At 51.1% G+C, this 27,149-nt stretch overlaps 1 protein-coding gene across 5 annotated transcripts; it reads right to left on the bottom strand.

Moving 5' to 3' along the window:
* Positions 1-27,149, bottom strand: ARHGEF37 (Rho guanine nucleotide exchange factor 37). 5 transcript variants are annotated; one of them, XM_054038554.1, is made up of 13 exons: positions 27,070-27,149; positions 14,625-14,842; positions 13,380-13,503; positions 12,375-12,522; positions 9,912-10,111; positions 8,183-8,313; positions 7,281-7,385; positions 4,882-4,989; positions 3,705-4,034; positions 2,832-2,960; positions 2,180-2,375; positions 1,221-1,393; positions 1-469 (listed from the first exon to the last, which is right to left on the bottom strand). In XM_054038554.1, the coding sequence occupies exons 2-13, from the start codon at positions 14,826-14,828 to the stop codon at positions 236-238; spliced, it is 2,082 nt and encodes a 693-aa protein (XP_053894529.1). In that variant the 5' UTR covers positions 14,829-14,842; positions 27,070-27,149; the 3' UTR covers positions 1-235. The 5 variants fall into 5 exon arrangements, with proteins under 5 accessions (XP_053894529.1, XP_053894527.1, XP_053894528.1 ...); XM_054038552.1 differs by lacking the exon at positions 27,070-27,149 and adding an exon at positions 24,104-24,345 and having other exon boundaries at positions 14,625-14,911; XM_054038553.1 differs by lacking the exon at positions 27,070-27,149 and adding an exon at positions 24,104-24,345.

The following is a 27,149-nucleotide window of genomic DNA, read 5'->3' as shown; positions in this document are numbered from 1 at the left end:
ACACACACACACACACACACACACACACACACACACACACTTTCCTGTATGCAAAGTTCCCTGTGAAAAATTCTATGTCAGTAGTTTTTGTCCTTCCTGTTCTCAGTCCAGTGTGGCCTCTTCATTTCCTTGCCAGCTCATTCTCCAGCTTTACTTACTGCATGTGCCAAGTCTCTCTGGGGAGACGGGGTAGGTAGGGGAGTGGATCATTCATTCCTGAACATTGCTTCTGCTGCTACGTTTGCTGAGTTGGCAGAGACCAAGCAGGCAAGCTCCAACCCCCCACCTCCTGGGTGGGGACCATCATCAGGTAACTGGAAGGTACGTAGCCCCGCTGTCCATTGACTTCCACCAGGCTCCACTCCTTGCTTCCCTTCTTATCGTGAGGTTCCAGCACTGTCAACGGCTGCCCTGCCTGCAGACTGACCTCATGGGGACTCCTGGCTGTGAATGCATAACCTGCAACCACCTGGAAAAGGCAAGGAGATAGGTACAGAAAACCCCCATTAGAGAGAAGATCCAAAAGGGAGCAGGACATGGGGGCTAAAGTGCAAGATGAATGCAAGAATCCCACTCATTTAGGCCATATCAATTCAGAGAGGTGTGCATGGGTGTGGATGCTCCATGGTTGTGGAATTTCATAAGTATTGGCTACCTGTTTGCTTCTGAGAGGAATTCAAGGAGTTAGTTACTATCATTTAAGCCCTGACTGCCCTGGGCCGCACTCTCAGAGTGACAAGACAGTCAGAGTTAAATGCTGCACCCAGGATTTACAAAGGGACGGTGTAATGTTACAAGCCAAAAGGATATTTACAGTTGTCTGTGAAAAGGGTTAATCAAATCTCATCTTTCTGAGCATCTTCTGATCATTGCAGGGCTCAGGAAGGCCTTTTCCTCGAGCTACAGCATTGTACAATAGTCAATTGCACATGGAGGGAATCCCTTTCTTCTGCACTGGCAAGGCACTGGTTAATGTTAGAGAGGAAATACCAAACTAGATGGGCCACGGATCCAGTCTGCGCTGTCCCTTCCCAGCTCCCCTGGAAGTGGTTACCCAAGTATGTCTTCAGTTGTGTGTTGTGAATGTGGCTGTATGTGCTTCCCACCCTCCTGTGCTGTATGTGTGTGCAGGTACTGGATGTGCCCAGGGCAGCTATATGCACAGAGGTGGGTGCAATGACTGAACAAACGTAGGTGCCTGCAGGTATCTCCACACCCACCTGGAAAGCCGGAGGGGTGATGAGGACCTGTGGCTTGGGTGTTTCGGGTAAGGTGTAAGAGTGTCGTCTTCTCTCAGCCCCAGCATCCGGGGCCAGCATCTGCATCCTGGGCTTTTGACTTTGGACCAGATGATACGGTTGTAGTTTCCCAGCCAGGACATACCCTCGGTGACCTGTAGGACACACAGACTCTGTCAGGCTGGGCACCAGTTACCTGTTCTTTTGTGGATGGATTTGTGCATAGGGGAAGAAGGAAGGGATGACTCTGGCAACACCATGGCATAGTGCAAGGCTGCACAGCTCTACCGCTGCACCTCTCTGCTATTTGGCTGACTGGCCCCACCGTGAAGCACCATGAAGGGATCCCGAGATCTTGCTGAGAACAGCAGACCAGGCCGTGGCACATCACAAATGCTCCCTGGGGAATCAATGGGGCAAAACTGAGCACTACGTGTAATGGCCTGTGGCTGCAGACATAATAGAACTGGGCAACAATGGGGGTGGATCTGGGTTTGGCAAAACCAGGGGAGGGTCACATCTAGCTCCTGTTTCATCCAAACCCAGGAAGTTCAGGCTGGTTAGAGATAAATGGTTCTGCTTCAGGCCTATCTCTAAAATACACATTTGGAACAGAAGTCACAACCTTCTGCTCTCTCAGTGCATCGAGCTCTGCCCTGTGAGTTCCCCAGCAAAGCTCTGATGTATTCCACCACAAGCGGGCAGTCAAGGAGAATGAATCTCAGTGAGGTTGCTCCAGAGAGAAAAGAGATACAACCCTAATGCCGAGCAGTCTCTGCTTCCCCAGAAATTCCCGGATGGAAGCCTCCCTTGGGACAGTTCACCAACCCAGAGCACTTTTACTTTGTCAGAACATAGTTCTTCCTCCTGTTTTTCACGCCGGCCTGAGGGACCCTTAGGGTCAGGGGAAAAGAGAAGGTTCCTGTAGTCCTCGCAAGTACCTCCAGCATCCACTAGCCATCTGTTAGTGTTGCCTTTGGTGTCCATTTCGTGCAGAAGAGCCACAATCTGTCCCCTCTGCAGGGTCAGGTCCAGATCTCTGCTGCCACTGATGTTGCTCGTCACCTGGTAGAGCTTCTCTGGGCCATGTTTATTGACAAGTGAAAGGACCCTGCGCTCCTCAGCAGGGCTAAGAGGCTATTGGGGAGTAAGACACAGGGAGAATTGTGTCAGAAAATGTTTCCTACTGTGAGATCTTGCCCCACGAGTGTGTTTTATTTCTGGATTATTAGGGGTTATGTCATGATCAGTGGCAGCCAGGGTAGGAACTCCTGTCAGTTGCAGTTAAACATCTGATCAGCTTCAGGGTATGAAGCTGGGTCTCCAGAGCTAAGGGACCCACCCCAGGGCATTGTAGCCTGATGTGAAGGATTCCCTAGCTCACCACAATTACCAGCCAACCATTGTCAAGGAGTCAAAGCCAGTAGCATGGCTGCTGCAAAGTCCTCGGCATTGCAATTGGCTGTCCCCAACCTCACTTGCTTCCCAATGGGAGGTTCTCCAGCATCTGTGAAACACTAAGAATCTACCCAAATGTCCCTGTCTTCTTGGCCATCTGATGGGAGGAGGTGCCCAACTCCTCCCCGTTTCTACCTGTACCACAGGGCTCGGCATGACGGTCTCAAATTTCTGACAGAAGGAGTTAAGCTGAGCACCAGACTGGCTTAAAGTGTCCTTCACCATCTTCCAGAAAGTAGGCAGAGGGACGTGGCTATGCGGCAGCTGTGGAAAGAGACACTGGAATTAGAGATCACATTGAGGGAGAAGGGCTGTGCAGAGATAAATCCATGGGAAGGGTATCAGGAAGCGGAGGAACAGAAGGAAAGGGAATCAGAAACCAGAAGAGAACAGGAGTTTCTACATTTCAAGAAACCTGAACAATCAATCAGGTCTCCCTCGTCAACAAACAATGCTCCTATCTGACTTTGAATCAAGGCTCCTCCCCATGTGTGCAATGGTCAGTGATACTGTCGGGTCTTAGAGGAGGGCTCCTAGGAGATCAGGAATATTCTGGCTGGATCAGGCTATCTCCTCAGGGCAGGAGCTGTCTTCTTCTTCTGCATTTGTATAGCGTCTAGCGCAGTGGGGCCCAGGTCTACAAGTGGGACCCTCGGCACTAGCACAATCCAAATACTAATAGTAATCCTCAACCACCATGTGGAACTCCCCAAGAGGGGATAGGGCCACCCAAAGCAGGCTAGGAGAAGCAACTCCAGCCCACCCAAAGGAGAAGGGAAATAGACACATGCAAATAAAAGTGCAGCCTGCGTGGACAGCTCAGTGCATCTGCCTGTGGAGAGTCAGGATGGGAGGAAAGCACCCTGCTGCTACCCAGGCAGAAACCTCTCCTGGTGCCCCACCCACCCCATGTCTGTGGGTCTGAGTGGTGTGTGGCTGTCCGCTGAGGCCAGGCACAAGAGCCTCTAACTTATGCTAGCTCAGTACGCACCCAGGGGTCTCCATTACCTGGGCCAGCTCTATTTCAGCCTCTTGGAGCACCTGCTTGGCCAAGTCCCTCTGAAGGGCCACAAGCGAGCGCAATATCTGCCCCAGCCACTGCATGGCCACCTGGTTGAAGGTGGGGAGCTCGGACACCAGTAGGGTGTTGATGGCGAGGTAGGTGTTCATGGTGGCCTCCTCATCGTATGTCACGTTGCCCGTCTCACTCTTCTTCTCCTCGATCTCTTCATAGTCCAGCAGCTTGTCCAGGCGCTTCCTGATCAGCTGCTGCGGTCCCTTCAGAGTCTCTGACAGGCTGCAGAGTGGCTGGTAGACCAGCCGGTCCAGCCGTCTCCTCTGTTGGAGAGACCCCAGAAGCACCCCAGTGAAATCCTGATGTCCCCAGATCTGCCAGCCGCGCAGCACAGTGCCCCAGCCTGAACATCATGGGGGACCCTTGAAATCCATGCTCTCCAGGCCTGTCACAGATGAGAGTGTCGGCGCCCAACTCTCCTGCTTTGCTGGTGGCCATGAGAGAAGGGAATTGTCATGTCTGCAGAGAGCAACGTCTGGCTCCTACTGACTTGACGTAAGGGGAGCTTCACCTGGGCTCACCAAGGAGGCCTTCTACCAACAGACCCCAGGAAGCTCCCATTATGATCCCACCAGACTCCATACATGGTTCGTATCTTCTCAGGCACCTCTCCACCAGTAGCCAGACACAACAGGCATCCCTCCCTGGCCGTTTATTAGGACACTAAGAGCCACCCACCCACCTTGTTCTGAGCCAGTGAAACTGCACCAGTGAGCAGCATGGGGCACAATACAGACAGAGCAGACTTCAGAGGGCGTTGAGTCCCCAGGCAATAAGCAGGCATCATGGAATGAAACAGGCAGGGTCCTAGTGGGGTGGGGGAACATCCAGTGGGGTGAGGTGCCCAAGTTCTGACTGGGGGGAGGGATCAGGGAACCCCCAGAAGTGGTGCGAGGGCTGGGGCACAGGCACATGATAGAGCTCCCTACGGAGAACCATTCAGGAGGCAGGTCAAATAGCCAGTGTAATTGCCTTTCCCACAGTCCTCTCTTCTGACGCAGTCCTACCCTCACTGCCTGCTGTAAGCTAATGAGAACAGCCCTGGGGTGGGACCCGCAAGACCAGTGCTAGGCTCCCTGCCCACACAGATATAAGTGAGGTGGCACTCACAAACTCCGGGAAGATGGTGCGATGGAGCGTTCCCGCCAGGCGACGATACTGCTGGGCAGCTCCTTCCATTTCCAGCTCGCACTCCTGTGGTTTGGAAAGGAGAAAGACCTGGGGGGGGGGGGAGGAAGGGGCTGAGAACCCTAGAATTGTTCATGTGTGTTCAAACCTGGGAGATGCCCAGGGCTGTGTCAGCCTTCCCTGAAGGCAGGTTCAGAATGTGACCTACTCCTTTTCCTACAACCCTTTGTAAACTCGAGGCACTTGTTATCTCTTCCACCCAAAGCTCCTGTCCTCTTTGCTTTGAGAATAAAAACTACAGCCGCTGTCCTGCATCCTATGGTATCCAACCAGTGCACTCAGGCCGATGCTCCCAAGCTACCTACAATAACAAACCAATGGACTCAGCCTGGCATCTCCAAGTTATCCTAAAATATCAAAGCAGTGTTTGTAGATCAGTGCTCCAAGCAACTCTCTGGTAGCAAACCAGTTTGTGTGCCCAATGCTCAGGAATGACCCCCAGCTCAGGGTGCACAAACCACATGACAAGAGCCACCCTACAGTGACAAACAGGTGCCCGCAGCCCAGTGATCACAAGAAACCCTGCAGAAACCCAAATACAGACCCCTGCCTGAGGGCAGCTGCTGAGATGACTGGAACTCCCTGCTCTCACATCTGGATGGGTTCTCTGCCTCTTCAGAGAAATACTCGCCAGGCCACTCAAAAGGAGCTTCCATGTGCCGTTCCCACCAGCCCAGTGGAGTATTGGCAGAAGGTGCTTTCTTGACTCAGACTGAGCTAGTGACTCTTTGTCCCAGGTGCACTCCTACTCTCCCCCACCCTCTGCCAGAGGAGGAGGAGGAGGTCACGTCCCAGGGAATGCAGCTCCCCTTTCAGGCCCTCATTGCTACTGACAAGGTGGAAGCCAGAAGCAGTGAAGACGATGGGGGGAAGGATCTTTGGCCCCTCAACCACAGATTGGCTGTTGTGTCTGAGACCCCTGAGCCGCACCCGGGTCCTGTGGAGGCTCCTATGGGAATGCCACAGGCTTTGCTGGGTTTGTATAAATAGTGATTTGGCTCTCTGCTTGTGGCTGAGGGACTGACATGTGCAGATGAATGAGGAGGATCAGACTGGAGATATTAAGGAGCTGCCTACCTGCCAAATGGTGCATTAGGAGGTCAGGTCATTTCCGTGCTGGGGATCACATCATCTCAAGCTTTTATTAATATTTACCAGAGGATTTCCCTGGGGCAGGGATGGGACACACTCCTTTCCTCAGGCACTTCTAAAGGCTGCTGGGAAGCTGTGTCTTATCACAACCCTGCCCAGCCAGACCACTGAGTTTATTGTCCCGGCTGCCCAACCCTAGTCCCTGACTCCTGGTGAGAACGGTAGCGATGGTAAAGACCTCTCAGGGCATCCAGCTCAGCACCCTGGCGCCAAGGCAGGATTGTTCTCCAGGGCTTTTTCCAGGCTAGTTTCAAAAGTCCCACGGGATGGGGCTTCTGCCATTTCCCTGGGAGACTATTCTGCCCACTAGCATCTCACTGGCATCCCAGACTATGTTTCCTTTCCTTAATTTCATCCCATTCCTCCCAGTTCCAGCCCCCAAAGAATTCCTGTGTTTCATGGGGCTTTAAGCCTTTCCTGTATTTATAAAGGGCTATTTGGCCCCTTCTCCTCCTCTCTTAGCCTCGCCCGTTTAGCACTTCTCATTGCTCTTTATGAGTCCATCCCTCCAGCCCCCTGGGCCTTTTGGCTCCTCTTCTCTGAGCTCCCTGCACTTTGTCAAGATCTACCTGGCAACACCGCATCTAGAGATGAAGGCAGGCCTCCAGCTGTGGCCGCCATAACCAGACCATCTCCCACAGAGAGATGCCACCTGTGGGGAGGGCTGAGAAGCAAGCAAATCGGGTCTTCAAAGGAGGAAAGCCAGGGCACTAGATCACTATGTCACCCTGCGTCCTTGTTCCCAATGTGTCAGCCTTAGTGTTGGAAAGAGTCCTCCTCATGCAGCCCGGGAATTTCACAGCATGAATAACCCTGGGACCATTTACAACATCGTGCATCTTCTAAGCATGGTGCAGTTATTATTTTATTTATTTCTCACAGGGGGTGAACTTCACCTCCGTGCAGAGAATTGGTATAAGGCCCAGGCATCGTTTCAATCTCAGCTCAGCTCTGGGGACTTAAGCAATTCACAGACCTTAAGTGACCCCTCTGCACAGGGGTGGATTTCACCCATCAGAAATAAGGCCTCAATCCTGCCAGGTGCTGAGCACTCTCAACTCTCATTGGTTTCAGGTGGAGTTGAAGGTGCTGAGCCATCCACAGGAGATTGCCCAGGCTGCCTCTGTGGGTCTCTAACCCCCAAGCATTATGGGATGAGTGGGCTTTACCTGTAAATTGTTCAGGTAAGAGGTTACGTTCTCCTTCAGCTCAGTCACACCAGACTCCAGGAACTGAAACTTTTCCTCCAGATGGTCGAATTCTTTGTCCTCTGTCTGAAAGTCAATGGGGAGAAGATATACCGTGGGCTCCTGGATGGGAGATCGGTCCTTTGACTAGTCCCAGCAGGCGCAGTGCTCCTGCTGTCCTGTGGGATGGACTGGATTGCAACACCAAATGGATTGGAACATAGACAATTCTTGGGGGACACAGAGGGTGAAATCCTGGGAGCTCTGCCGTTGGCTTCAACAGGCCCAGAACTTCTCCCAGAATGGACTTGCGTGGTGGTAGGGATGCTTGCAGGGTAGAGGTAGGGCATATAAAGGCCTTCAGTGGACTTGGGAGAAGCCTACAGGAAGGGTCCACTCCACTGGATTTGTTTCCCTTCCTTGGAGTCCTCAAGGATCCCTCGTTTGAGTCCCCCAATCTAAGCCTTTAGGAGCTGAGCAAGCTGCCTCTACAATGCTCCAAGACTTTGCTCATCAGGGGATCAAGAGAGTGAATTTGATACCTGAACTCAGATCACTAGGCCAGCCTTTAAATTTGGGACAAATGACCACAGGAAGGTCACATGACGACTTAAGTGTCTCACATGATAACAGCATGGATCACATGATCTCAGTGTTGATAGGACCTCTGTGTGGCTCACCCATGTTTCACACATCACACTTGCAAATACACGGGCTGGCCAGTGTTAAGCCACAGAAAGGCCACCTGTGAAAAACAACAGGTGCTTTCAGTAAGCAGCACCCATCCCTTGCTGCCCTTGGTTCAACTGTTTTCCTCCTACCTACGTCACCGGCACATACACACTGTATGGTTACTGGGAGCCGGACGTGAGCAGGAGCCTCACCTTGGGCACAATGCCCGCTTCGTGCATGAAGAGCCGGCTCAGCCGCGTGGTCTTCTTGGCAATGGAGTGCTTGTTGAGCCGGCCAAGGCGCTCCCGCAGTGTCAGGTGCTCGACCTTGCTGTATTTGGTTGCTGCCTCAGGACAGAAGGGGAGGAAGATAAACAGGTGAGGGATCAAGAAATCTCTGAGCCTGGATCCCTCCTGGGGATGATATTTCATTCAGTTCTTTGGAGCCCAAATGCACAGCCCTGACCCCTCATAAAGGGAAGAGAGTATAACTGAAGCTGTAAATGACCTACCTGCTTACTCCACTATATCCGTTCCTGAGTTCTCCCCTGGACACTCCTACCCTCCTCCTTGCCTCCTATAGTTTGACACACACGTCTTATGTCTCATTTGAATTAGACTATAAGCTCTCCAGCCAGGGACTGTCTCTTGCTAAGTGTTTGTGCAGTGCCTAGCACAGTGGGGCCCTGATCCCCACAGGTGCTACTGTGATACAAATAATAAGAAATAAGGTAGGAATAGTCATAAGACTAGTAAAACACAAAGAAAGCATTGTAGGAAATGTAACATGACTCTAATCAGACTGATTAGTGGAAAGGCAGAGAGAACTCAAACCATTAACAGAGTAGAACATTCAGATGTGAAAGGCCAATGTTTTAAAAACTGCCCATAGTTTCACATACACAAACCACTATGGGTATGAAGTGTTCCCTCTCATTTTGTACGTCCATGTGCGGAATTAATTTTGTTATGTGCACCAATATGGAGGTGATGTGCGGGAGGATCTCAGGACTGGGGCAGAGCATTGGGGTGGGGGTGGGGTGACGGCTCTGGCTGGGGGTGCAGGCTCTGGGGTGGGGGTGGGAATGAGGGGTTCAGGGTGCAGGTTCAGGTTGGGGCAGAGGGTTGGGGGTGGGTCCGGGGATGAGGGGTTTGGGGTGTAGGCTTCTCCGGGGCTGCAGTGGGGAGAGAGGACTCCCCCCAGCCCTCTCTCACTGTAGCAGCTTGGAGCTGGGTGAGATGCACCTCTCCCCGGCTGCAGCAGCTCCTGCAGGGCTGGGCTGGGCTGAGGGAGGGGCTCTTTCCCCCAGCCATAGCAAGTCCGGGACAGGTCTGTGCTGGGCCCAGGGGGTTCGCGGGAGAGGCGCCTTAAGGTCTGACTGAATGCTGGCACAAGTGACTGGCTGGAGAAGTCTGTGTGTCGCTAGGCACCACTGCAATGTATCAAGGTGAATTGCTTGGCTGAATACAAATAATTTAGAAAAAGAAATCAGAAAGAATTGTAAAAGCCTGTTTTTATTTGGTACCATTAGGGGGTGTTGTTTCCTCTTTGCCTTTCTCAGCTCTGAGACTGACAACATATTGGTCAGTTTCACCAGTGTTTCTAGTCAGTTTCACTTCAGGGATCTCCTACACAGGGCAGTTTGTTTTGCAATTAGTAGTATTAGTATAGTAATAATGTTACTCTAGTACTGGGAGGCCATAACTGAGATCAGGACCCCACTGTGCTAGATGCTGCTAGAGACTGTCCCTGTTTGGAAGAGTTTACAATCAAGACAAACAGAGAGTGGGAGAAAGGAAGAATTGTTCCACTGCAGGTTAAAGCCAGACTAAAAACTGTTTTCAATGGAATAACAATGAGCCGAGATGTTTCTGATGATCTCGGGCTTTACAGACCCTCCGTCGTCCTGACAAGGCCTTTAACATGCCAGTTCCTCCTCACCTACTTCCTTGCGCCTCTTGTACTCGTTGATGTTGGCGTTAATCTCGAGCATGGCGCTGGCTGCACTCTGCAGGGCAGAGTAGGCATTGTCCCTGGCTGACGTGTTCTCCAGGATCTTCTGCAGCAGCAGCGGGTACTTGGTGACCCTCTGCACGGGCATCACCAGGAAGAAGCTCAGGTCTGAAGCACCCGTGTGAGGCCTGCATGGGAGGCGAATGGGGAGGATTAGGATCTTGAGTACAGCTGAACTCCTGCAGGGCTTTGAGCCCTTCCTTCCTGTCCACAGCTGGGTGAGAGACCCCTCAGCTTTCAGATGTACCCAGTCATGAGGGCGGAGGCAAGGGGGGCAAATAGGCACCAGACACCTGTGATGTAATGAGGGCGATCACCTTCAAAGAAACTCCATTTCACAATAAGGTCCAGGCTAATTGCATCCACCCCATGAATCCATGTGACATGCGTAGCAGCCCTCCCCTCCACCCCCAAATGGCACCACAGTGGGGAGGATCCTCTGTGCACATCACAGATGGGCAGTACTGTTGCTCCCATTTTCTCTTCAAATTCATGGCCAGATCCCCAGCTGCTGAAAATCAGTTTCTCTGTTGCTACAACTACTGCGGTGGAGCTTTGCTGATTTACACTAACTGAGGCCTCCTGTGCTGGGGAGCTCACTGTCAGGTGCTCAGGGATTTCCAGGCCATGCAGCCCTTGTCTCAGCCTTCCAAAGGGAAGCAGGCAGAACCCGTGAACTGTAACCCCTCAGAGCTGTGCTAAGTCACTGCGATGACTGTCTGCCAGCACCAGCCAGGGAGAGACCCGAAGGACACTGCCAGCCACGGACGGATTTCCTGGCCTTATTACACCACGTTTGTTTAGTGAACAGGTCCTGGGATTGATTCTTGTCTTGGGGACAGAGAGAGGGGAAGGGAGACAAAGACAGTGACTAGCTGCCTTTAGCAGAGCGAGTGCTGCAGGCTGACTAGCCTTCCTCCCAGCAGCATGACAGGCACTATTCACTAGTGATTTTGTGGCGAGATCCATGGAGGCACAGAGTAAGAAACCCTAGAAACCCCCTCCCCTGCCATCAGTGCCCTGCCTAATAGGGAAGTGAGAGAGTCAGCAGCAAGCCCATGTCCCCAGGTCAGGCTGAGGGCACCTCCCAATCCACTGGCAGGCCCCTTTCCGCATGTGAGTGATGTTTTCCCATTTGCTGGCTGGGGGAGGGGAGCAGGCGCGAGCTGCAGGTGCTCTCAGTTATCAGCCTCGCCTATCGTCCAGGTTTGGAAGGATGAGTCAAGGGTCCAAGACAGGAACCAAGGTCCAAGGCAAGTGCAGCACAAAGCAAGGGCTAGTATTCCTGATCCTCCATCCGTCACGTGTGTTGGGGACAGCAGTAATATTCTGATATGCTGGAGGGCCCCCCTCCACACACCTCCAATAATTCCTTCTCCCCCTCCAATTCCAACGTCCTTTCTTGTCCAGTAGGACTAGATGACTAGATGGGTCTCCCTTCAGACCTTGTTAAGGCTATTTCTCAGTTGGCCCGGGGCGGTGGGGGGGCGATATTGAGGGAGGCTGGATCTGTCACCAGGAGCTGAGCACATGGTTAGACAGGGGTTGAGGCACTGAGAATGCAGTCAGGGTCCCCACCTCTCAAGGTGGTTCAGGGCCATAGGGCTGCCCCCCAAACCTCATTTCATCCTCTTCAGTCTCTGGGCATGTTCCCTGCTGACACGGCCCCTGACCCTGCTTTTGTTCAGAAGGTGAATTATTGGGGTGTGAGGGAAGCCTCTCTCCGTGACCCCAGATTGGAAGGAGATTTCGCCCTCCAAATTTGAACACCACAGCCGAGCAGCCAGATACCCCAGAGGAGAAAGGAAAATCCAGCCATATCTGGAGGAGACTGTGACCACCTGCACCAGAATAAGGGGATGGGGAATGGTGCTGTCAAGGCAGCACTTCAGTTCCTAGGTCACAGCTTCCCATGGGAGCATCAGTAGCTGTCTGGAGTGGCTGTGAGCCATCGCCATTCCTCATCTCCGATCTCCCCCAAAGTAGAATTACTCAGTCCCTTGCAAATGAGGCTTCCCCATACCTTGGGAATGTCCTTAAACCACAGGCCAGTCCTCACAGTGCTTCCTACAAAGCACCATGGCAACTGGACCAGAGGAGTCTGGGACTCAGAGATGCACAATTTTGCCAGAGGGCTGAAGGAGGTTGTGGTGTAAAGATGGTTACCAACCCCTGTTTCAGGGTACATGATCCAGACAGCTGACTGAGGACATGTGCCCCCAGCAGCAGCTTCTCTGGTCAGGTGGTCAGGGACATCCAGCTAGTCCAGCCAGCTGTGTAAACTGAATGTGCTTCCAAGGCATGCCCAGTCCATCCTGGATAAAGAGTGCCATTCAGGCCAAAGCACAGTCAGCTTCACCAAGAGAGCTGGGGAACAGGTATTGTACGTACACTGTCGTATTCAGGGTCTCCACAATCTCCTGCTGCAACCTCGGGTCCTTCTTGTAACTTTCCACCAGCAGAAGAGCTTGCTCATAGCAGGCACAGTAAACCTTATAGACGCTCTCCATCTCCTCCTTGAACTCCTGGAACAAGGCACCTGGACAGCAAAGTTACCAGACAGAGTCACGCTGGGGAGCCAGCCCCATTCCCAGGGAAGGGGCATCCTCAGCATACACAGTGCCAGCACTGTCATTAGCCTCCTGGCCAGCAGGGTCAAAGAGAGACCAAGGACTGAATGGACATGGCAGCCGAGACACCCTAGAGGGAGATACCTCCAAGCTGTGGCTGAGAAACACTGGCAGGGGACAGTGTGGAGGAAGCCTTCAAAGGCTGGTGCAGAGATGGAGGTCTCCACTCTCCCCACCAGATGAGCAGGAGAAGTTCAAAGTCACAGGAGACTCTTCTCCACCCTGCTGGAAACGGGGGAACAGGGAACACGAGGGATGGAGAGCAAACAAGACCAGGCCCTTCCCCAGCCAAATGTAACCCAGCAATGGGCATCACTGCCCCTCAGGCATCCTATCCTAACCTGACTCTGATGCTCCCCAACCCTTCCATGGGCAGGTCTGATCTCGTGCCTCATGCAACGTGTATCCTGCAGGGTTAGGCTCTCCATGATTGCACAGAGCTAGTGAAACAATCTGCTGAGATTAACACACAAGACCCAACAATTCCTTCCCCTCAGGCTCTGGATTCCTGTGAGAAGCAGAACATGAGTACGACTCATGCTGCCCTGGATTGCTGCCCATGGGCATGAGGCTGGCTGGGTTTGCCAGAGTCGCAGACAGCTTTGCTACTGTAAATGTTTGGCTATCAAGAGCGCCAAGGAAGACAAGGGTGACGGCTGTTAAGGTGAAGCAGGCCCTTTTCCCCTACTGCTGCCAGGGATCGGCAGTATCAGTTCAGTGTCATCCTGGCACACAGAGCCTCGCTTGCTGCCACCTTCACACTTACTGATCAGAAGCAGCTGCTCAGGCTCCTGGCTCACTGTCGCTTCCAGCCCTTTCAGGAAACGTTTGGAGACACAGAGGACGTCATCTATGTTAGAGAAAAGCCCTTCCAGGTCTATGTCAGGCAGCTGAAAGGAACAAGGAAACCATAAGCAATCAGAATGAATTCAGTCCCACACTAGACACCGGCCTCCAGGCAGTAGCACACGCATCCTTCAAGCCACCCTCGGAAGTTGCACATGGGGCTGGCTGGAAAACAACAATTCCACTTCACAAAACATTTAGAGGTATCAAAATGTGGTAACATTCCACCTATGGAGGCTCTGGGGATGGGCAGGCACAGGCCCGCCCTCATCTAAAGTCACCCCGCCCCCAGTCAAAGGGGAGGAGCCTCTGGACCCAGGCATCAAAAGATTAGTGGGGGGACCACAAATGAGAAAAACAAACAAACCATTTTAATGGAGAATGTAAATAAGACCTTTGGAAATTTAACAGAGTGAGATTATCAGGCCAGGCTATACAGAGCCAGAGTGAGATCAGGGACTTGAACCTGGGATCCCCACATCCTAGACCAGGATCCTAAACACGCCTATAGAATCAGAGTCAGTCTCTCATCTTCTCTTTCCTTTCCAGCTCCCACCCACTAAAAAAAAGATTTTAGTGTCAATGAAATGGCATTTGTCCAGGGAAACGCTTTGTTGATAATATTTTGACCAGCTCCCGCTGCATGCACAGTTTTCCGCATCTCCAGTTGTACCCTTGCAGAAGTTCAGAGCTAGGCATTCAAACTGCACTGCATGCCCTCAGTTCGCTTGTGCAAATGCACTTTGCGTGCCCCACTCTGGATGTTTATGCATTTAAAAGCAGACATGAAAATCTCAGTGGGTAAAAAGGTGCAAGTTCAGTGTCTATTTTTGAAGATCTGTCGCCTCATGTGACAGGTAATTTTATGGGGCAAAACTCCTCCAGGGTAACTGTCACTCTTTGTGGACAGGAAGGCTCTGCCTCCACAAATTTAAGAGGCTTCACTTTTGGGCTTGGATGTTAATCTTCCAGGATTGGTTAGACACCTCCCCACCTTCTCTCCTATGGAAGAGGCTGGTTAAAAGAGCCCTTCCATTGTACAGGGGAACAGGCTTGGCTCCTACTGAGAGAAACCACAGTAGCTCTCATTTCAATCCGACACCAACAGAACAATCCCCACGTTGTAACTGACATCTCCATTGGGAGATTTTAGTCTAGCTCTCACCTGCTTTTGCCGGAGGTGGGCTCGGATGTCACACACACACAGCTCGAGGGTGTGGACATAACTGGCCTCTGTGTTGATCAGCTCTTCCACTGCCAGTCTTTGATTCTGCTCCACTCTGTCAAGGCATATAATCTCTTCATATATGGGGCACTCAGCTCCTGGTGTCTCCTTAGCAGGCGGCTCATCTGGGCTGGAGCTCGCCATGTCAGCAGCAGGCTCTGAGAGAGGCAGAGAGCTCAGTTTAGAGCAATTTTTCAGTCGAGTCATCTCAGCAGGTTTATGCATGACTAGAATAAAGACAGATTCTTTGATTCAGCGTTGTTGAGTTACCTTTTGCCACTAGATCTCCACTTTTCATTCAGCCAAAATTGGTAGCAACCCAAAGTCATTATCATTCAATGGCTGTTTGGTGGCCCACGTGCAATAAATTTGGGGGTCTCAGTCAGTGCAGTCTCAGTCTAGTGAAGAGCTATTGATGCTTGGATCATCTCTCAGGCGTTGGCACGATACCAATAACCCATTACAATTCAGGGATTAAAAAGAAGTTACACTTTAGGGTTTGGCTTTGCAGCAAAAACGGGAGAAAATCGAACAACATTATTCCAATCCCACATAGTGAGTGCAGGATGGAGGACTAAAAAAGGGTTGGGAGTAAGTTGTACGTGGCCATAAAGGGCTGATTTCACTGACCCCAAGGGTTGGATTTTCAATTAGGTTAGACACAAAATATATCGGAAAGTATTCACCAGATTTATGTGCACAATTACAGTGGCTGCATGCATGGATTGGGCAGATGCGCCTTCAAACAGATAATTAGCTGCATGTGCAATTGCAGTAGATGTGTGTGAAAAAATTAGATGTTCAATTGCAAATGGGCACCTAAGCTGCCTGAAAACCTGGGCCCAGAAATCCCAAGTGCAGGGACCTGGGGCTATTCCATTCAATGAGTGTTAGGTAATGGTGCTTCTTTTACTCTTTGCTTCTTTTCTGCATGTTCCTTTTGGATTGGGATTCTTAGTGCTGTTTCTAACTTCACGTTAACTCTAACCATTTGAAATACTGCCTGCAGCTCAAGAGTCTTACTCAAAGTCCAGGGCGAGTCTTGCCATTTAGAAATGGGCAAATGACAGATATTTTGGTTACTGACAATTCTGAGAAATCAGGGGAAAATATATTTTGGGTCAAATGGAAAACTATTTTTTTTTTAATTTCAGCAAATCTAAAAATGTGAGGGAGGGGAGTTTTGGGTCAGCCAAGCATTTACAGCATATTTTTGATGTAGAGAATATTTTAATATTTTTAATGTTTCAACATAAAAGTAAAGGAAATTTCAAAATGAAAAATCTTGTTGAATTGAAAAATCAAGGTGTTTCATTTAGAAAATTTTGCAACTTTTTTGATTTTTCCTGAATTATTTGTTTAAGTTTTATTCTGACCAAAGCAATTCAGGGAATTTGACATGAATTTGTGAAATATTCAGTGTCACAGAATCAGCATTTTTTGCCCAAAAATTTTCAGTCAAAAAATCCCTCCCAGCTCTATTTCCATTGCCTGGACTGGGCTTGGGATCACACTCTCAGACACACATATCTGTGGTAGGGGGAGGGACTATAACTTTTGTTTGTTATAGATATTAGAAGGAGGAGGAGCGTTGTTATCGTCACAGGCCTTTCACATTAGAATGTGCCTATCTGAGTTCCTCCCTGCCTGCAGAGAACAGGAATAAATGGAGTTAACTTACATAGGCCTTGGCTACTTGCAGCTGTACAGCGCTGTGAGTTAAACCTGACTTCGTGCAGCTGAGTAGGGAAAGCGCTGCAGTCTGTCCACACTGACAGCTGCCCAGAGCACTGTCATGGCCACATTTGCGGCAATTGCAGCGCTATTGGGAGCGGTGCATTATGGGCAGCTATCCCACAGAGCACCTCTTCCCATTCTGGCGCCGTGGGTTGTGGGAAGGGGGTGTGGGTGCGGGGGATTCTGGGTCCTGTCCCAATGCCCCGTGATGCATCACTTCGCATCCCAGAAATCCCTTTGTTTCCATCCACCTTTGGTGCCATCTTTCAACGGTTTCTGTGCAGCGCGATCTGTCTGCGGGAAATGGAGTCCGAACTGCTGAGGCGTATGCTGACGAGTCTCACCAGCACGTCACGTTTGGCTGTCAAACTATTCCTTAAGATCCAAAGTGACAGTGAGGGTGAGGAGTCCGACGATGCTATTGAGCTATGTAACGCAGACGACACGAAATTGCTTGTGGCATTCACGGACATGCTCAGCATCGTGGAATGCTGCTTTTGGGCTCTGGAAACAAGCACCGAGTGATGGGATCACATCATCATGGAAGTCTGGGATGACGAGCAGTGGCTGCAGAACTTTCAGATGAGAAAAGCCACTTTCATGGGACTGTGTGAGGAGCTTGCCCCCACCGTGCGGCGCAAGGAGACGAGATTGAGAGCTGCCCTGCCAGTGGAGAAGTGGGTGGCTATTGCAATCTGGAAGCTGACAACTCCAGACAGCTACCGGTCGGTCGCAAACCAGTTTGGAGTGGGAAAATCGACTGTTGGAATCGTGTTGATGCAAGTTTGCAAGGCCATTAATCGCATCCTACTCAGAAGAACCGTGACTCTGGGTAACATGCAGGAAATAGTGGATGGCTTTGCACAAATTGGGTTCCCTAACTGTGGAGGGGCGATAGATGGGACGCACATTCCTATTCTGGCACCTCCCCACCTAGGATCCGAGTACGTTAATCGGAAGGGGTATTTCTCTATGGTTCTCCAGGCGCTTGTGGATCACCGTGGGCATTTCATTGACATTAACACAGGCTGGCCCAGAAAGGTGCATGACGCACGCATCTTTCAGAACACTTGGCTGTTCAGAAAGATGCAGGCCGGGATTTTTTTGCGAGAGCGGAAGATCAGGGTAGGGGAAGTTCAAATGCCCATTGTGATCCTTGGAGATCCCACTTACCCGTTAATGCCGTGGCTCATGAAACCCTACACAGGGAGCCTTGACAGCAGTAAGGAACGGTTCAACTACAGGCTGAGCCGGTGCCGAATGACTGTGGAGTGTGCCTTTGGTCGTTTAAAGGGCCGCTGGCGATCTCTGTACGGGAAGCTGGACTTGGCCGAAAACAGCATCCCCACGGTTATATCTGCGTGCTGTGCCCTCCATAATATTTGTGAAGGGAAGGCTGAAAGCTTCACTCAGGCATGGACCTCTGAGGTTCAACACCTGGAGGCTGAATTTGCACAGCCAGAGAGCAGGGCTATTACAGGGGCCTAGCACGGGGCTGCAAGGATTAGGGATGCCTTGAGGGAGCAATTTGAGGCTGAAAACCAGCAGTGATATCTGGTGCCCTGCACAGGAGTGAAGTGCAGTAGTTCCAATCTTTAGGAATCAGTGTCTGCTAAGCAGACAAGCAGACTTGCAGTGCCTGTTTATTTCCTGGGCTAAGGAGGCTTTTACTTTATGCAATAATAAAGAATGTTTTCAAAGCCAAAGAATCCATTTATTGAAAAGAAACAAGGGGGTGGAGTGGGGAACGGTACAATCACAGATTCGCGTATGTCCTGTCTGGTGTGCTGTGCAGTCAGTGCTGCACTTCAGGACAGCTATACTGCATGGTGATGGGGGTTGAGTGCAGAGGGTAAGGGTCATGGTTTTCAGGGTTGGGTGGTGAAGATACTGGTGTTGGAGGCAGTGGGTAGCGTGAAGAACATGGAAGTTGGGGAAAGTGGGTTGGAGGTGACAGTGGGGCACAACGGAAAGAGTTTTGGGACAAGGGCTGTAGGGGGGGTGGCGTTTGCATTTGCGGTACTGCTCCTCTTTCTGCATGGCTACCAGCTCCTGGATAGCATCTGCTTGGCGCTCCAGGATGCTTATGGGCCTATCAGTGCTTTGCTGCCGGTGCGCGGTGCTTTGCCGCCGGTGCGCTGCGTTTTCCTGGCGGATCCTGCTTTCTCTCTCCCTCCAGTCCTGTGCTTTCTCATTCTCTTTAATAGATTGCCACATCACTTCTTGCAGCATGTCTTCTTTGCTTTTTCGCCGTTTCTTCCTGAGTCTTTGCAGTCTCTGAGCAGGCGATAAGAGGGATGGCTGAGGTCTCAAGGCTGATGCAGCTGTATAGGCAAAATGCAACATTTAACAGGGGCAGCATTGTTTATACCAGACAGAGTAATGATTCCCCCCGCACTTAAGGAGTAGAAAACACACAGGGTCTACACAATAGCATAATTTTCCCATCCGAAACAGAGCACACATATCCCACGGGAGCCTCAAAATGGTGAGTGAGGGGGACTGATTGTTTCAGGGCTGCACTGTCTTCTGGGTTTCTGTGCCTTAGGGAGAGCCAACAGCTTCAGGGGGAACCTACACTGAACACTGTCCCAACATTTTCCACAGGAGTTCGTCCTGGACGATATCTCGCTGCTGAGGGTGACCTGGGAAGCAAGGGAGGGTCTTCTACTGCAATGCAGCTTCCGCCCTGGCCCATATGCAGCTTGCCTGTGTGCAGCAATGGTCCCCCCGCCCCTCGCAGCACAGTGGCGCGGACACGTTAGCCTGGCTGGGACAAGGACCACGGTGGCTCTCCCGATAAACCTGCGCAAGCGTATTGCACACGTTCTGGATGAGACATTTGAGGAGATTACCGAGGCCGATTACCGCGATGTGATAAACCACATCAATGCACTATTCCACATCTAGGCATGCATGGCTAACCCTCCTCTCCCAAAGAGCCCACACCGAAAAAATTCCTTCCCGAAAAAAAAACCGCTTACCGGGAACCTGCTCTTCTGTTTGTCCTCCACCAAGTACCGGCCGCTGCGACTGGCTACCTTCCTCCTGGCTCAAGAAGAGCTCCTGGCTGCATGGCTCCAGGGATTCTGGGGTGTTTCCATCCGGCCCACCACCATCACTCCCGTTTTCCTCCTCCTCCTCCTCTTCCTTCTCCCCCGTCTCCCCACACCGGCTCTGAAGTGTCCATGGTGGTGCTCGGAGTGGAGGTGGGGTTAACCCCAAGTATCGCATCCAGCTGTTTGTAGAATCGGCAGGTCACGGGGGGAGCACCCGAGCGGCCGTTTCCCAATAGCTTTGTGGTAGGCACTCTGCAGCTCCTTCACTTTAATCCTGCACTGCAGGGCGTCCCGGTCATGGCCCCTTTCCATCATGTCCTTTGATACCTTCCCGAAGGTATCGTAATTCCTACGGCTGGAGTGCAGCTGGGACTGGACAGCTTCCTCCCCCCAAACACTGATGAGGTCCAGCAACTCGCCATTGCTCCATGCTGGGGCTCGCTTGGCGCGTGGAGGCATGGTCACCTGGAAAGATTCGCTGATAGCACTCCACACCACGCCGGGCTGAGCAAACAGGAAGGGGATTTTTACAATTCCCTGGGAATGTAAAGGGTCGGTCACATGGTTGGTTACCTGAGGCCAGGGCAGTAGAGTTTGAACTGATGACCAGAGTGGCTAGAACAGGCATTGTGGGATACTGCCGAATAATTCTGGAGGCCATTCACAGCGCATTGAGCGGCCACACTGGCGCTGCAGCGCTGCAGCGGCAGCGCAATACTCGCTATTCCTCTCAGAGAGGTGGAGTACATGCAGTGCCGCAACCACGGAGATACAGCGCTGCAAATGCCTTGCCATTGTGGACGGGGAGTGAGTTACAGCGCTGGGGGAGCCTTTACAGCACTGTAACTCGCAAGTGTAGCCAAGGCCATAGTTTCCTTCCTGGATTCTGTATGTTGCTCATTTTGAAGTAGAGAGGGGAAGACACAGCTCTGGAACTGGCAAAGCAATACATGCGAAATCACTACAGGGAGGGAAGCCTTGAATGGGTAAACAGCTCCTCTACAGCTTGCCTTCACTAAAATGCCTAAGACCTCTGAAGCAATGATTAAAGCACTGGCCCCAAAGGGAGAGATGCGTGCTAGGTGATGTAAAATAGGAGGCTGAAGTGAAAAACAAGGGCCAGTGCAGATGGCAGGATAAGCGAGGTGCAATGGAAACTGATTGCTACTGAAATGTAATGCTCTTATTGGGTGTGCTCTCAAGCCAACCAACCGATAGTAGATCCAAAGCAAAATTATTTAGATAGTTTGTTGCCACTTAAAATCCCACCCAATTGCTTTAAAAGAATTCTGCCCTTGCTCAAAGCCCGTATTTGGAAGAGAAAAGACCAAGAGTTAAACCTGAACGATTGCTAGCGCCACATTCCTTTCATCCCACCTGTTTTCAAGTATGCGTTTTATCTTGTGTATCTCACCGGGTCTCAGTCATGCTCCCTAAGGTTTGGCTGCAGTTTGTTGCTTGAGCTCATCTGTCTAACCAGGTTTCAACATCTTTCCCCTTGCCAGTCTCTCCCTGCAGCACAGCTGCCATAGGAATAGAAACACCAGAGGAAACATGTCCACCAATGCCCCAAGCTCCCACTGGGACCCCAGGAAATTAACCTGCCTGATTCTAATAAACTGATCTCTGCTTGGGGCTCCAAAGGAAGGTGAAACCAGCCCCTCCTGCACCAAGGTCCTCACCAGCCTGGCTAGGGGCTGAATTACCACCTCACCCTAAATATGGTGATCCCTAAAACTGAACTGGCCCAGGGGCGCTGGAACAATTTGTATCGTGGGAGTGCTGAGAGCCATTGAACCAAAGTGTAAACCTTCTATATAATGGAAACCACTTCGAGCTAGGGGGTGCTGCAGCACCCCCCACACATCTAGTAACAGCACCTACGGGGGTGAGTATCCTGCTTTGGGGTACAATATACTAGTGGGTGTTTGGTCCCATGCTAGCCTCACTCGATAGTCATCGCTCGGTGCTGCTCTCTGATCTGTCTGCCCCACCCTCAATCCCCGATGAATAATTTAACCTCCTGAGCTTGTTTTATTCCTGCTTCTGCTACTGACTCACTGTGTGACCTCAGGTGAGTCACTCTGCCACACTGTGACTCAGTTTCCCCATCTATAAAATGAAGATAATACTACTGCTCCCCCTTTAGAGATCTTGGGGTGCAAATATCATCCTCATCTCAATTATTAATAGCCCTTTGTGGACTACGGACACATAAACACATCCTCCCGTGTGTCCCCCTAGAAGAGCAGCCTGGAAAACCCTAGTGGTTTAAGGGTTAAGCTACCACAACGTAGAGCTTTCTCCATCCGTTTGAGACAGCAGTTCTATGTGGCAGCCTCCCCAAGGAAAGTCCAGCTGTCAGAAAAGCCTTCTGGTGTGCGTTCTCTGACGAATGAGAGATGTTTGGTTGTCCAGTCCTTCTGTGGACTGGCTTACCTCTCTCCTCTGTTCTCCAGAGCCCATCAGTCAGCAGTGATACTAACATCTGCGCTCTTCTTGCCCGGAGGTACTGATCCAAAGAGAGGTTCTACAGACACTGGACTAGAATTCTGAGCTGGCTTACAGCCTACTCATGGGATTGCACTGCATCACTCTCTGTAGCACATAGTGTTTCAAATGTTTCCACATCTGACTGGCAGAGTTTCAGTAGTGAACGGCCCATCTATGTCTGTCTGTCTGTGATGCTTTAGGAGAAGGTAGCCGCCCCACACTTAACGGACATGGCCAGTTTTGCAGCACTATACTTCTGGGATTTTCTTTCATGACGATTGAGAGCCCTTGCCCATGTTCTCATTCACACCAGTGTCCAGTCACAGAAGCATCTGCCAGACTCAGCCAGTGGAAGGCAAGCTCTCAGGGATGACATCGGCGTATCACACGTGGGTCGATACCACCGGATATGCCTTGGGGAGGGCAGTGTCTGTGGCAGGAGGAACGTTATGATATTAGACCCTGTGGCCATGCCCTGGAGTGATTTATTGCGGCTATATTCTATGGGTGACTCTCACCCCACTGTGCCAGGTGGTAGAATTTTCACCTGGAGCGGTAGCTGCCATACCTGGCCTCCCAACTACCTGGCTCTCCAGCAACCCTGCAAGCTTGGAGCTGTCTCCATCTGCCCATATATCATACACCCTTCCTCGTCTTCCCACCCCTCCTTAATCACACTTCTCCCACACAGTCTCCCGGCAATGACCTAGATTCCTGCACCACCTCAGGCTGCTACTGTCATCACCTGTGCATCAGACATGTCTGAACTGTGTCTCACTGGAAGCTTCCTTCAGAAGAGACTGAAGTTGCTTGTATGTTTGGAAAGCACTTAGCACAGGTTCCCAGAATTGTACCATAGTAGCTCACCCAGTCCACCCCCCTGCCAATGAAGAGCTGTCCCCTACCACACCCTTTCAGTGCCTTCTCCAGTGTCCTCTTACAAACTCCAAGTGATGGCAATCCCAGGCACTCCAAGCAGGGGACTCTGAGGGTAATCCATGTCACTGAGTGCATTGTCACTGCTCAACAAACCATAATAATCCCAACAGTAACCACATTATAAGCACCTGCACTATAACCTGTTAAGGCCCCTCCCTGGAATCATTCAAAAGTGACTGGACAACTCCCTAAAGAATATTCCATAGGGATCGGTCCTGCCACCCACAATGCCTCTCCTTTGGACAGCTTTCATTTCCAGAGGTCCTAGTCCTGCATGGTGCTGGTTGGGGGGAAATGCAGCCTGCAGGAGGGAGTGATTAGCTCATTCTTGCTAGGGCTTCTTCCAAATCTGTGCAAACTCCCTCCCCCAACTTAAACATGAGAACCTGCTTCCAGGGCCCCAGCCAAAAAGGAGGGAAAGAAGTGAAATTGTGACTAGAACACAATACCCTGCAGCTTCCTAATCTATGAAGGGGGCAGAACGAATGGTTCAGGTGAAATATTTCTAACTGGGCTACAAAAGCCTGACTGACAGCTGCCAATCAATGGTCTGAATCAGAATGCCTTTAAAAATCACAGCTTTGTCTCGGGAATAAACCGGAGCATGTGGCTTTGACACTCCTCTTGCCTCTCACCAGAGCTTGTCTTTGTTCAGTCTCATTGGCTGCCAGCCCATCTAGTGGTCAAAGCAGGAGACTGTGAGTCAGGAGACATCCCCAGCTCCACCACTGATCAGCTGTGTGACTTTGGGCAAGTCACTTCGCTGCTCTGTGCTTCAGTTTCCCTGTCTGTAAAGTGGGGTAACACATTATTGACCTACCTGCACAGCACTTTGGTGAAAGCTGCTATAGAAGCTCAAAGTGTTATCATTGCTGCTGGTATGACTCAGCTGTGGTGACACAGATGGGCTGGCTCTAAACCTGAAACTCCAGCCCTCCTCCCAGGTGCCTGCATTCCTCCCTCTCCAATGGGCACCTGATCTCGTCCCGTAAGGAGGCAGGCCTTGGAAGGTACATGATCTCCGACGTGGTTACACAACCCTCCTGCACAGAAGACAGCAGCTGCTGAGCAGAGGGCACACTGCCCGCACTCTGCTAACGCACCACAGACGTTTTCAAGGCCCCACCACCTGTCTGCGCATAACTCCAGTGACAGCAAAGCAATTGTCATTTCCGATTTTGTCGTCCTTACCTGCCAGTGAGTCAGGACTGGCCTCTGGGAGCTTCCCCGGTGCAGGCTGGGCTGCTGCTTAGGCTGCCTCTGTGGAAGTTAATGATAAACTGGCTGTGTGCTGCAGTGGCACAGTCTGCAAGGGCAGGAGGGACCAGCCCACTCGGCTGTGTGTGCGTGTTTCGGAGCAGGGTCCAGCTCCTCTCGGTCATGATCATGCTCTCCCCAGGCTGTTGGCAGCAGTGAGGGACAGGGAGAGAGAGTCCAAGAGAGTCAGATCAGCTGAGCCAGCTACATTGTCCCTGCGCAGGCAGACACAGCCATGGCAGAAACTGCTCTGGCAGCCAGCCAGCTGAGGAGATTGCTGGATGAAAGCAGGTTGCTTACTGCCTGGAAAGCCAACCAAACCTGATAGGGAGATGGGGAGTGGAAATAACACAGGCAGAACTGGTGGGTCAGGGAGTGGGAAATGGTCTGGGCAAAATATTATGGGGTACAAAAATTAGCTGACCCCCAAAGGCAATTGCCAAGCTTTGGCCCAATGCAGCCCCGTTGTGGCTCTGACAGGTCACAGGGCTCTCTCTCTCTCTCTCTTTCTCTAATGCTGTGCCCATCGCTGTGGTATCTTTACAGCTCAAAACACGATCTATCATTTAGTGCTCACCTCGCCTCTGATTGTTTATTTGTTGCGCATCAACTCTGTGCCCTTTGGTGTTGTGACAGAAAACTGCTTAGCCAACCCTCTGGCATTCCAGCTCCAATTCAGGGAGGTGAATTGGAGCTGGGTAGCCCACCTGGCCCTGACTGGGGAAGCCTCATCAGGCTGGGGCTGGATAAGAGCCCCCGGGAGGGGGAAGCTGGAAAGAGGAAAGCTGCAATAGCGGAAAGGCAGTGAGGGGAAGTAGAGAGAGAGAAGCCCGTGGACCGCAAGAAGGGGACTACTTGTATGGTGGAAAGGTCCTGGGAGCACAGCCTGTAAATAAAAACACCAGGTGGGCACTGCACCTAAAGGTCTCTGTGTGACTTTCTCAGCCCAGCGGGGGAAGGAGCCCGGAGGGCCCTGCAGGGATGCTGCATACAGCCCTTGCCTGGAAGAAATACATGATCCATCTCTCAGGGCCCAGCTTATTCAGCATCTCTTTATGGCCCTGTCACTCAGCTCTAATACAGGTTAGCCCCTCAACTCTAATCAGTAGCCCTTAAAGTTGCTTTAATAAGCTGGCTCTAGTGAAGTCTCTCTCCACAGTATTCCAGCCACAAACACACACCGATTCCACTCCCCGCATTGGCTACATCACTTGTTTTTCAACAACAAGCAGAGAGTCCGGTCTGACAGCCACAGAACAAACCGGTTTCTCTAAAGAAACCCACAGGCACAGACACTGGATCCTGGTGCATACCTCCTCTGGAACTGCGTCCAAGCACTGGGTTTCTTACCATAATAACCCTGACTTAAAACAGAAGATAAAGCCATTTGAGGAAGTACAGTAGTTACACAAATCATTCCACCGGATGGTTTCTCAATGTTTAATTTTGGCTTATTAGGCTCTCACATCTTTGTGGTATCAAGGTATAGAAAATCATCCACAAAGCAGCATCTGATTTACAAACAATCCCTCCCTCAGCTAAATCTAGCCTTAGTGAAATGACTGTGGCAGCTTGAACTCAGCTGGCATGCGAGGCCAATCCTGTGTCCACAAGGTGACATGTGGAGAACGACACACAGGTTCTCGCCACAAGTGCATCTGAATCAGAAACTTCAGATCTGGATCAAGATCCAAGCCCCTCCACAATTCAGGAGGAGTATTCAGCTCTGGAGTCCCTGTGTGGTTCTGACCCCAACTTAATGAGACCCCGTGGATGTAAGAGGAAGAGATGCTGCAGATCAGATCTGAACGGCCTCAACAGAGTGGGGTGGGGAAGCACAAGACTAGAATAGCTGGGATTGCTGTGGGTCAGGAGTGAGGGGCCTCAGCAGAAATGGGAGGGTGGAATAGCAGGCAGGGTCTGCAGGTCAGGACAGATTCCCAGTGATTCTCTGACTCACTCTTGTGGGCAGACCTCTATACTCAACCATAACCAGAAACAATAATGTCTAACCATCACTCTACTATCTGCAGTTTCTTGTATTGGGTAACTGTTCTGTGGCCATGCAAATGCAGGACTAGGTGACTTAACAGACCTTTTCTACCTGTATCTACTATGATCTGATATATTCTGTGCAAGTGACTAACCACCGGTTTGCACTTATCCAGTGAAACCCCACATTGTGTGGGCAGCATCCTGCATGCTGGATAATAACCTGAGAGGACTCCATGTCTCTAATCCTACACTAGCTCTATATTAAGAGAACTATTTGCAACTCAAGCCTTGTGCAAACACACTGACTTCCAGATTCCTCCTCCAAATCTTCCATCCTGCAACCTGTGCTCCTCCCCGCTACAGGCAAGGCCCCGTTAGGGGCAGTGGAGCTGCCCTCTTTGGAGAGTTTCTTCTGTAAGCAAAGTAGTGTCATGATGCCAGGGCACTCACAGTGTTGCTTTGCCTTGTTGCAAGGGCCCCAAAAGTTATCCTGGGCCCCCTTTTACCCATTCCAGTGAGTTTAGCCAGACGCGGAACCAACCCCACAAAATCAGGATGATCCCAGATGTAATGGGACAGGTGGTGGCAACAGTTCAAGCCGCTCAGAGTAAATAAAGGAAAAGAAGGACACAATAAATACAATCTTCACTCAACTGTCCTAAGAGATAAATATGCAAAACTAACCCCGCTAGATTGCTGCTGACAGGAGGAAATGTCAGTGGCGCTGCAGTCTCCCTCACTTGCACCTTTGGGCTGGCTTTGCTGAGGTGCCTGGGCTGTTTCCTGCCAGCCTTTGTGTCCTTTGGCAGCTTTTTTCACCTGCCCCCTATTTTGGCCCGGGCCACTGTGTGGGATAAACAGTGTCAGATAGTGAAGTGATTTCCCATCAGTGCTGTGTTGCTTACATTGCTGTAGCTCTGGTTTTGTCATCGCTTCTGTCAAAATCTTGTACCTCACAGTTTATTGTGTAACAGGCTGGATTGGA

Source organism: Malaclemys terrapin, chromosome 8 (assembly GCF_027887155.1).
Source record: "Malaclemys terrapin pileata isolate rMalTer1 chromosome 8, rMalTer1.hap1, whole genome shotgun sequence".
NCBI lineage: Eukaryota > Metazoa > Chordata > Testudines > Emydidae > Malaclemys > Malaclemys terrapin.
Note: the sequence above shows the minus strand (reverse complement) of the source record. Positions and strands in the feature narration are given on the sequence as shown.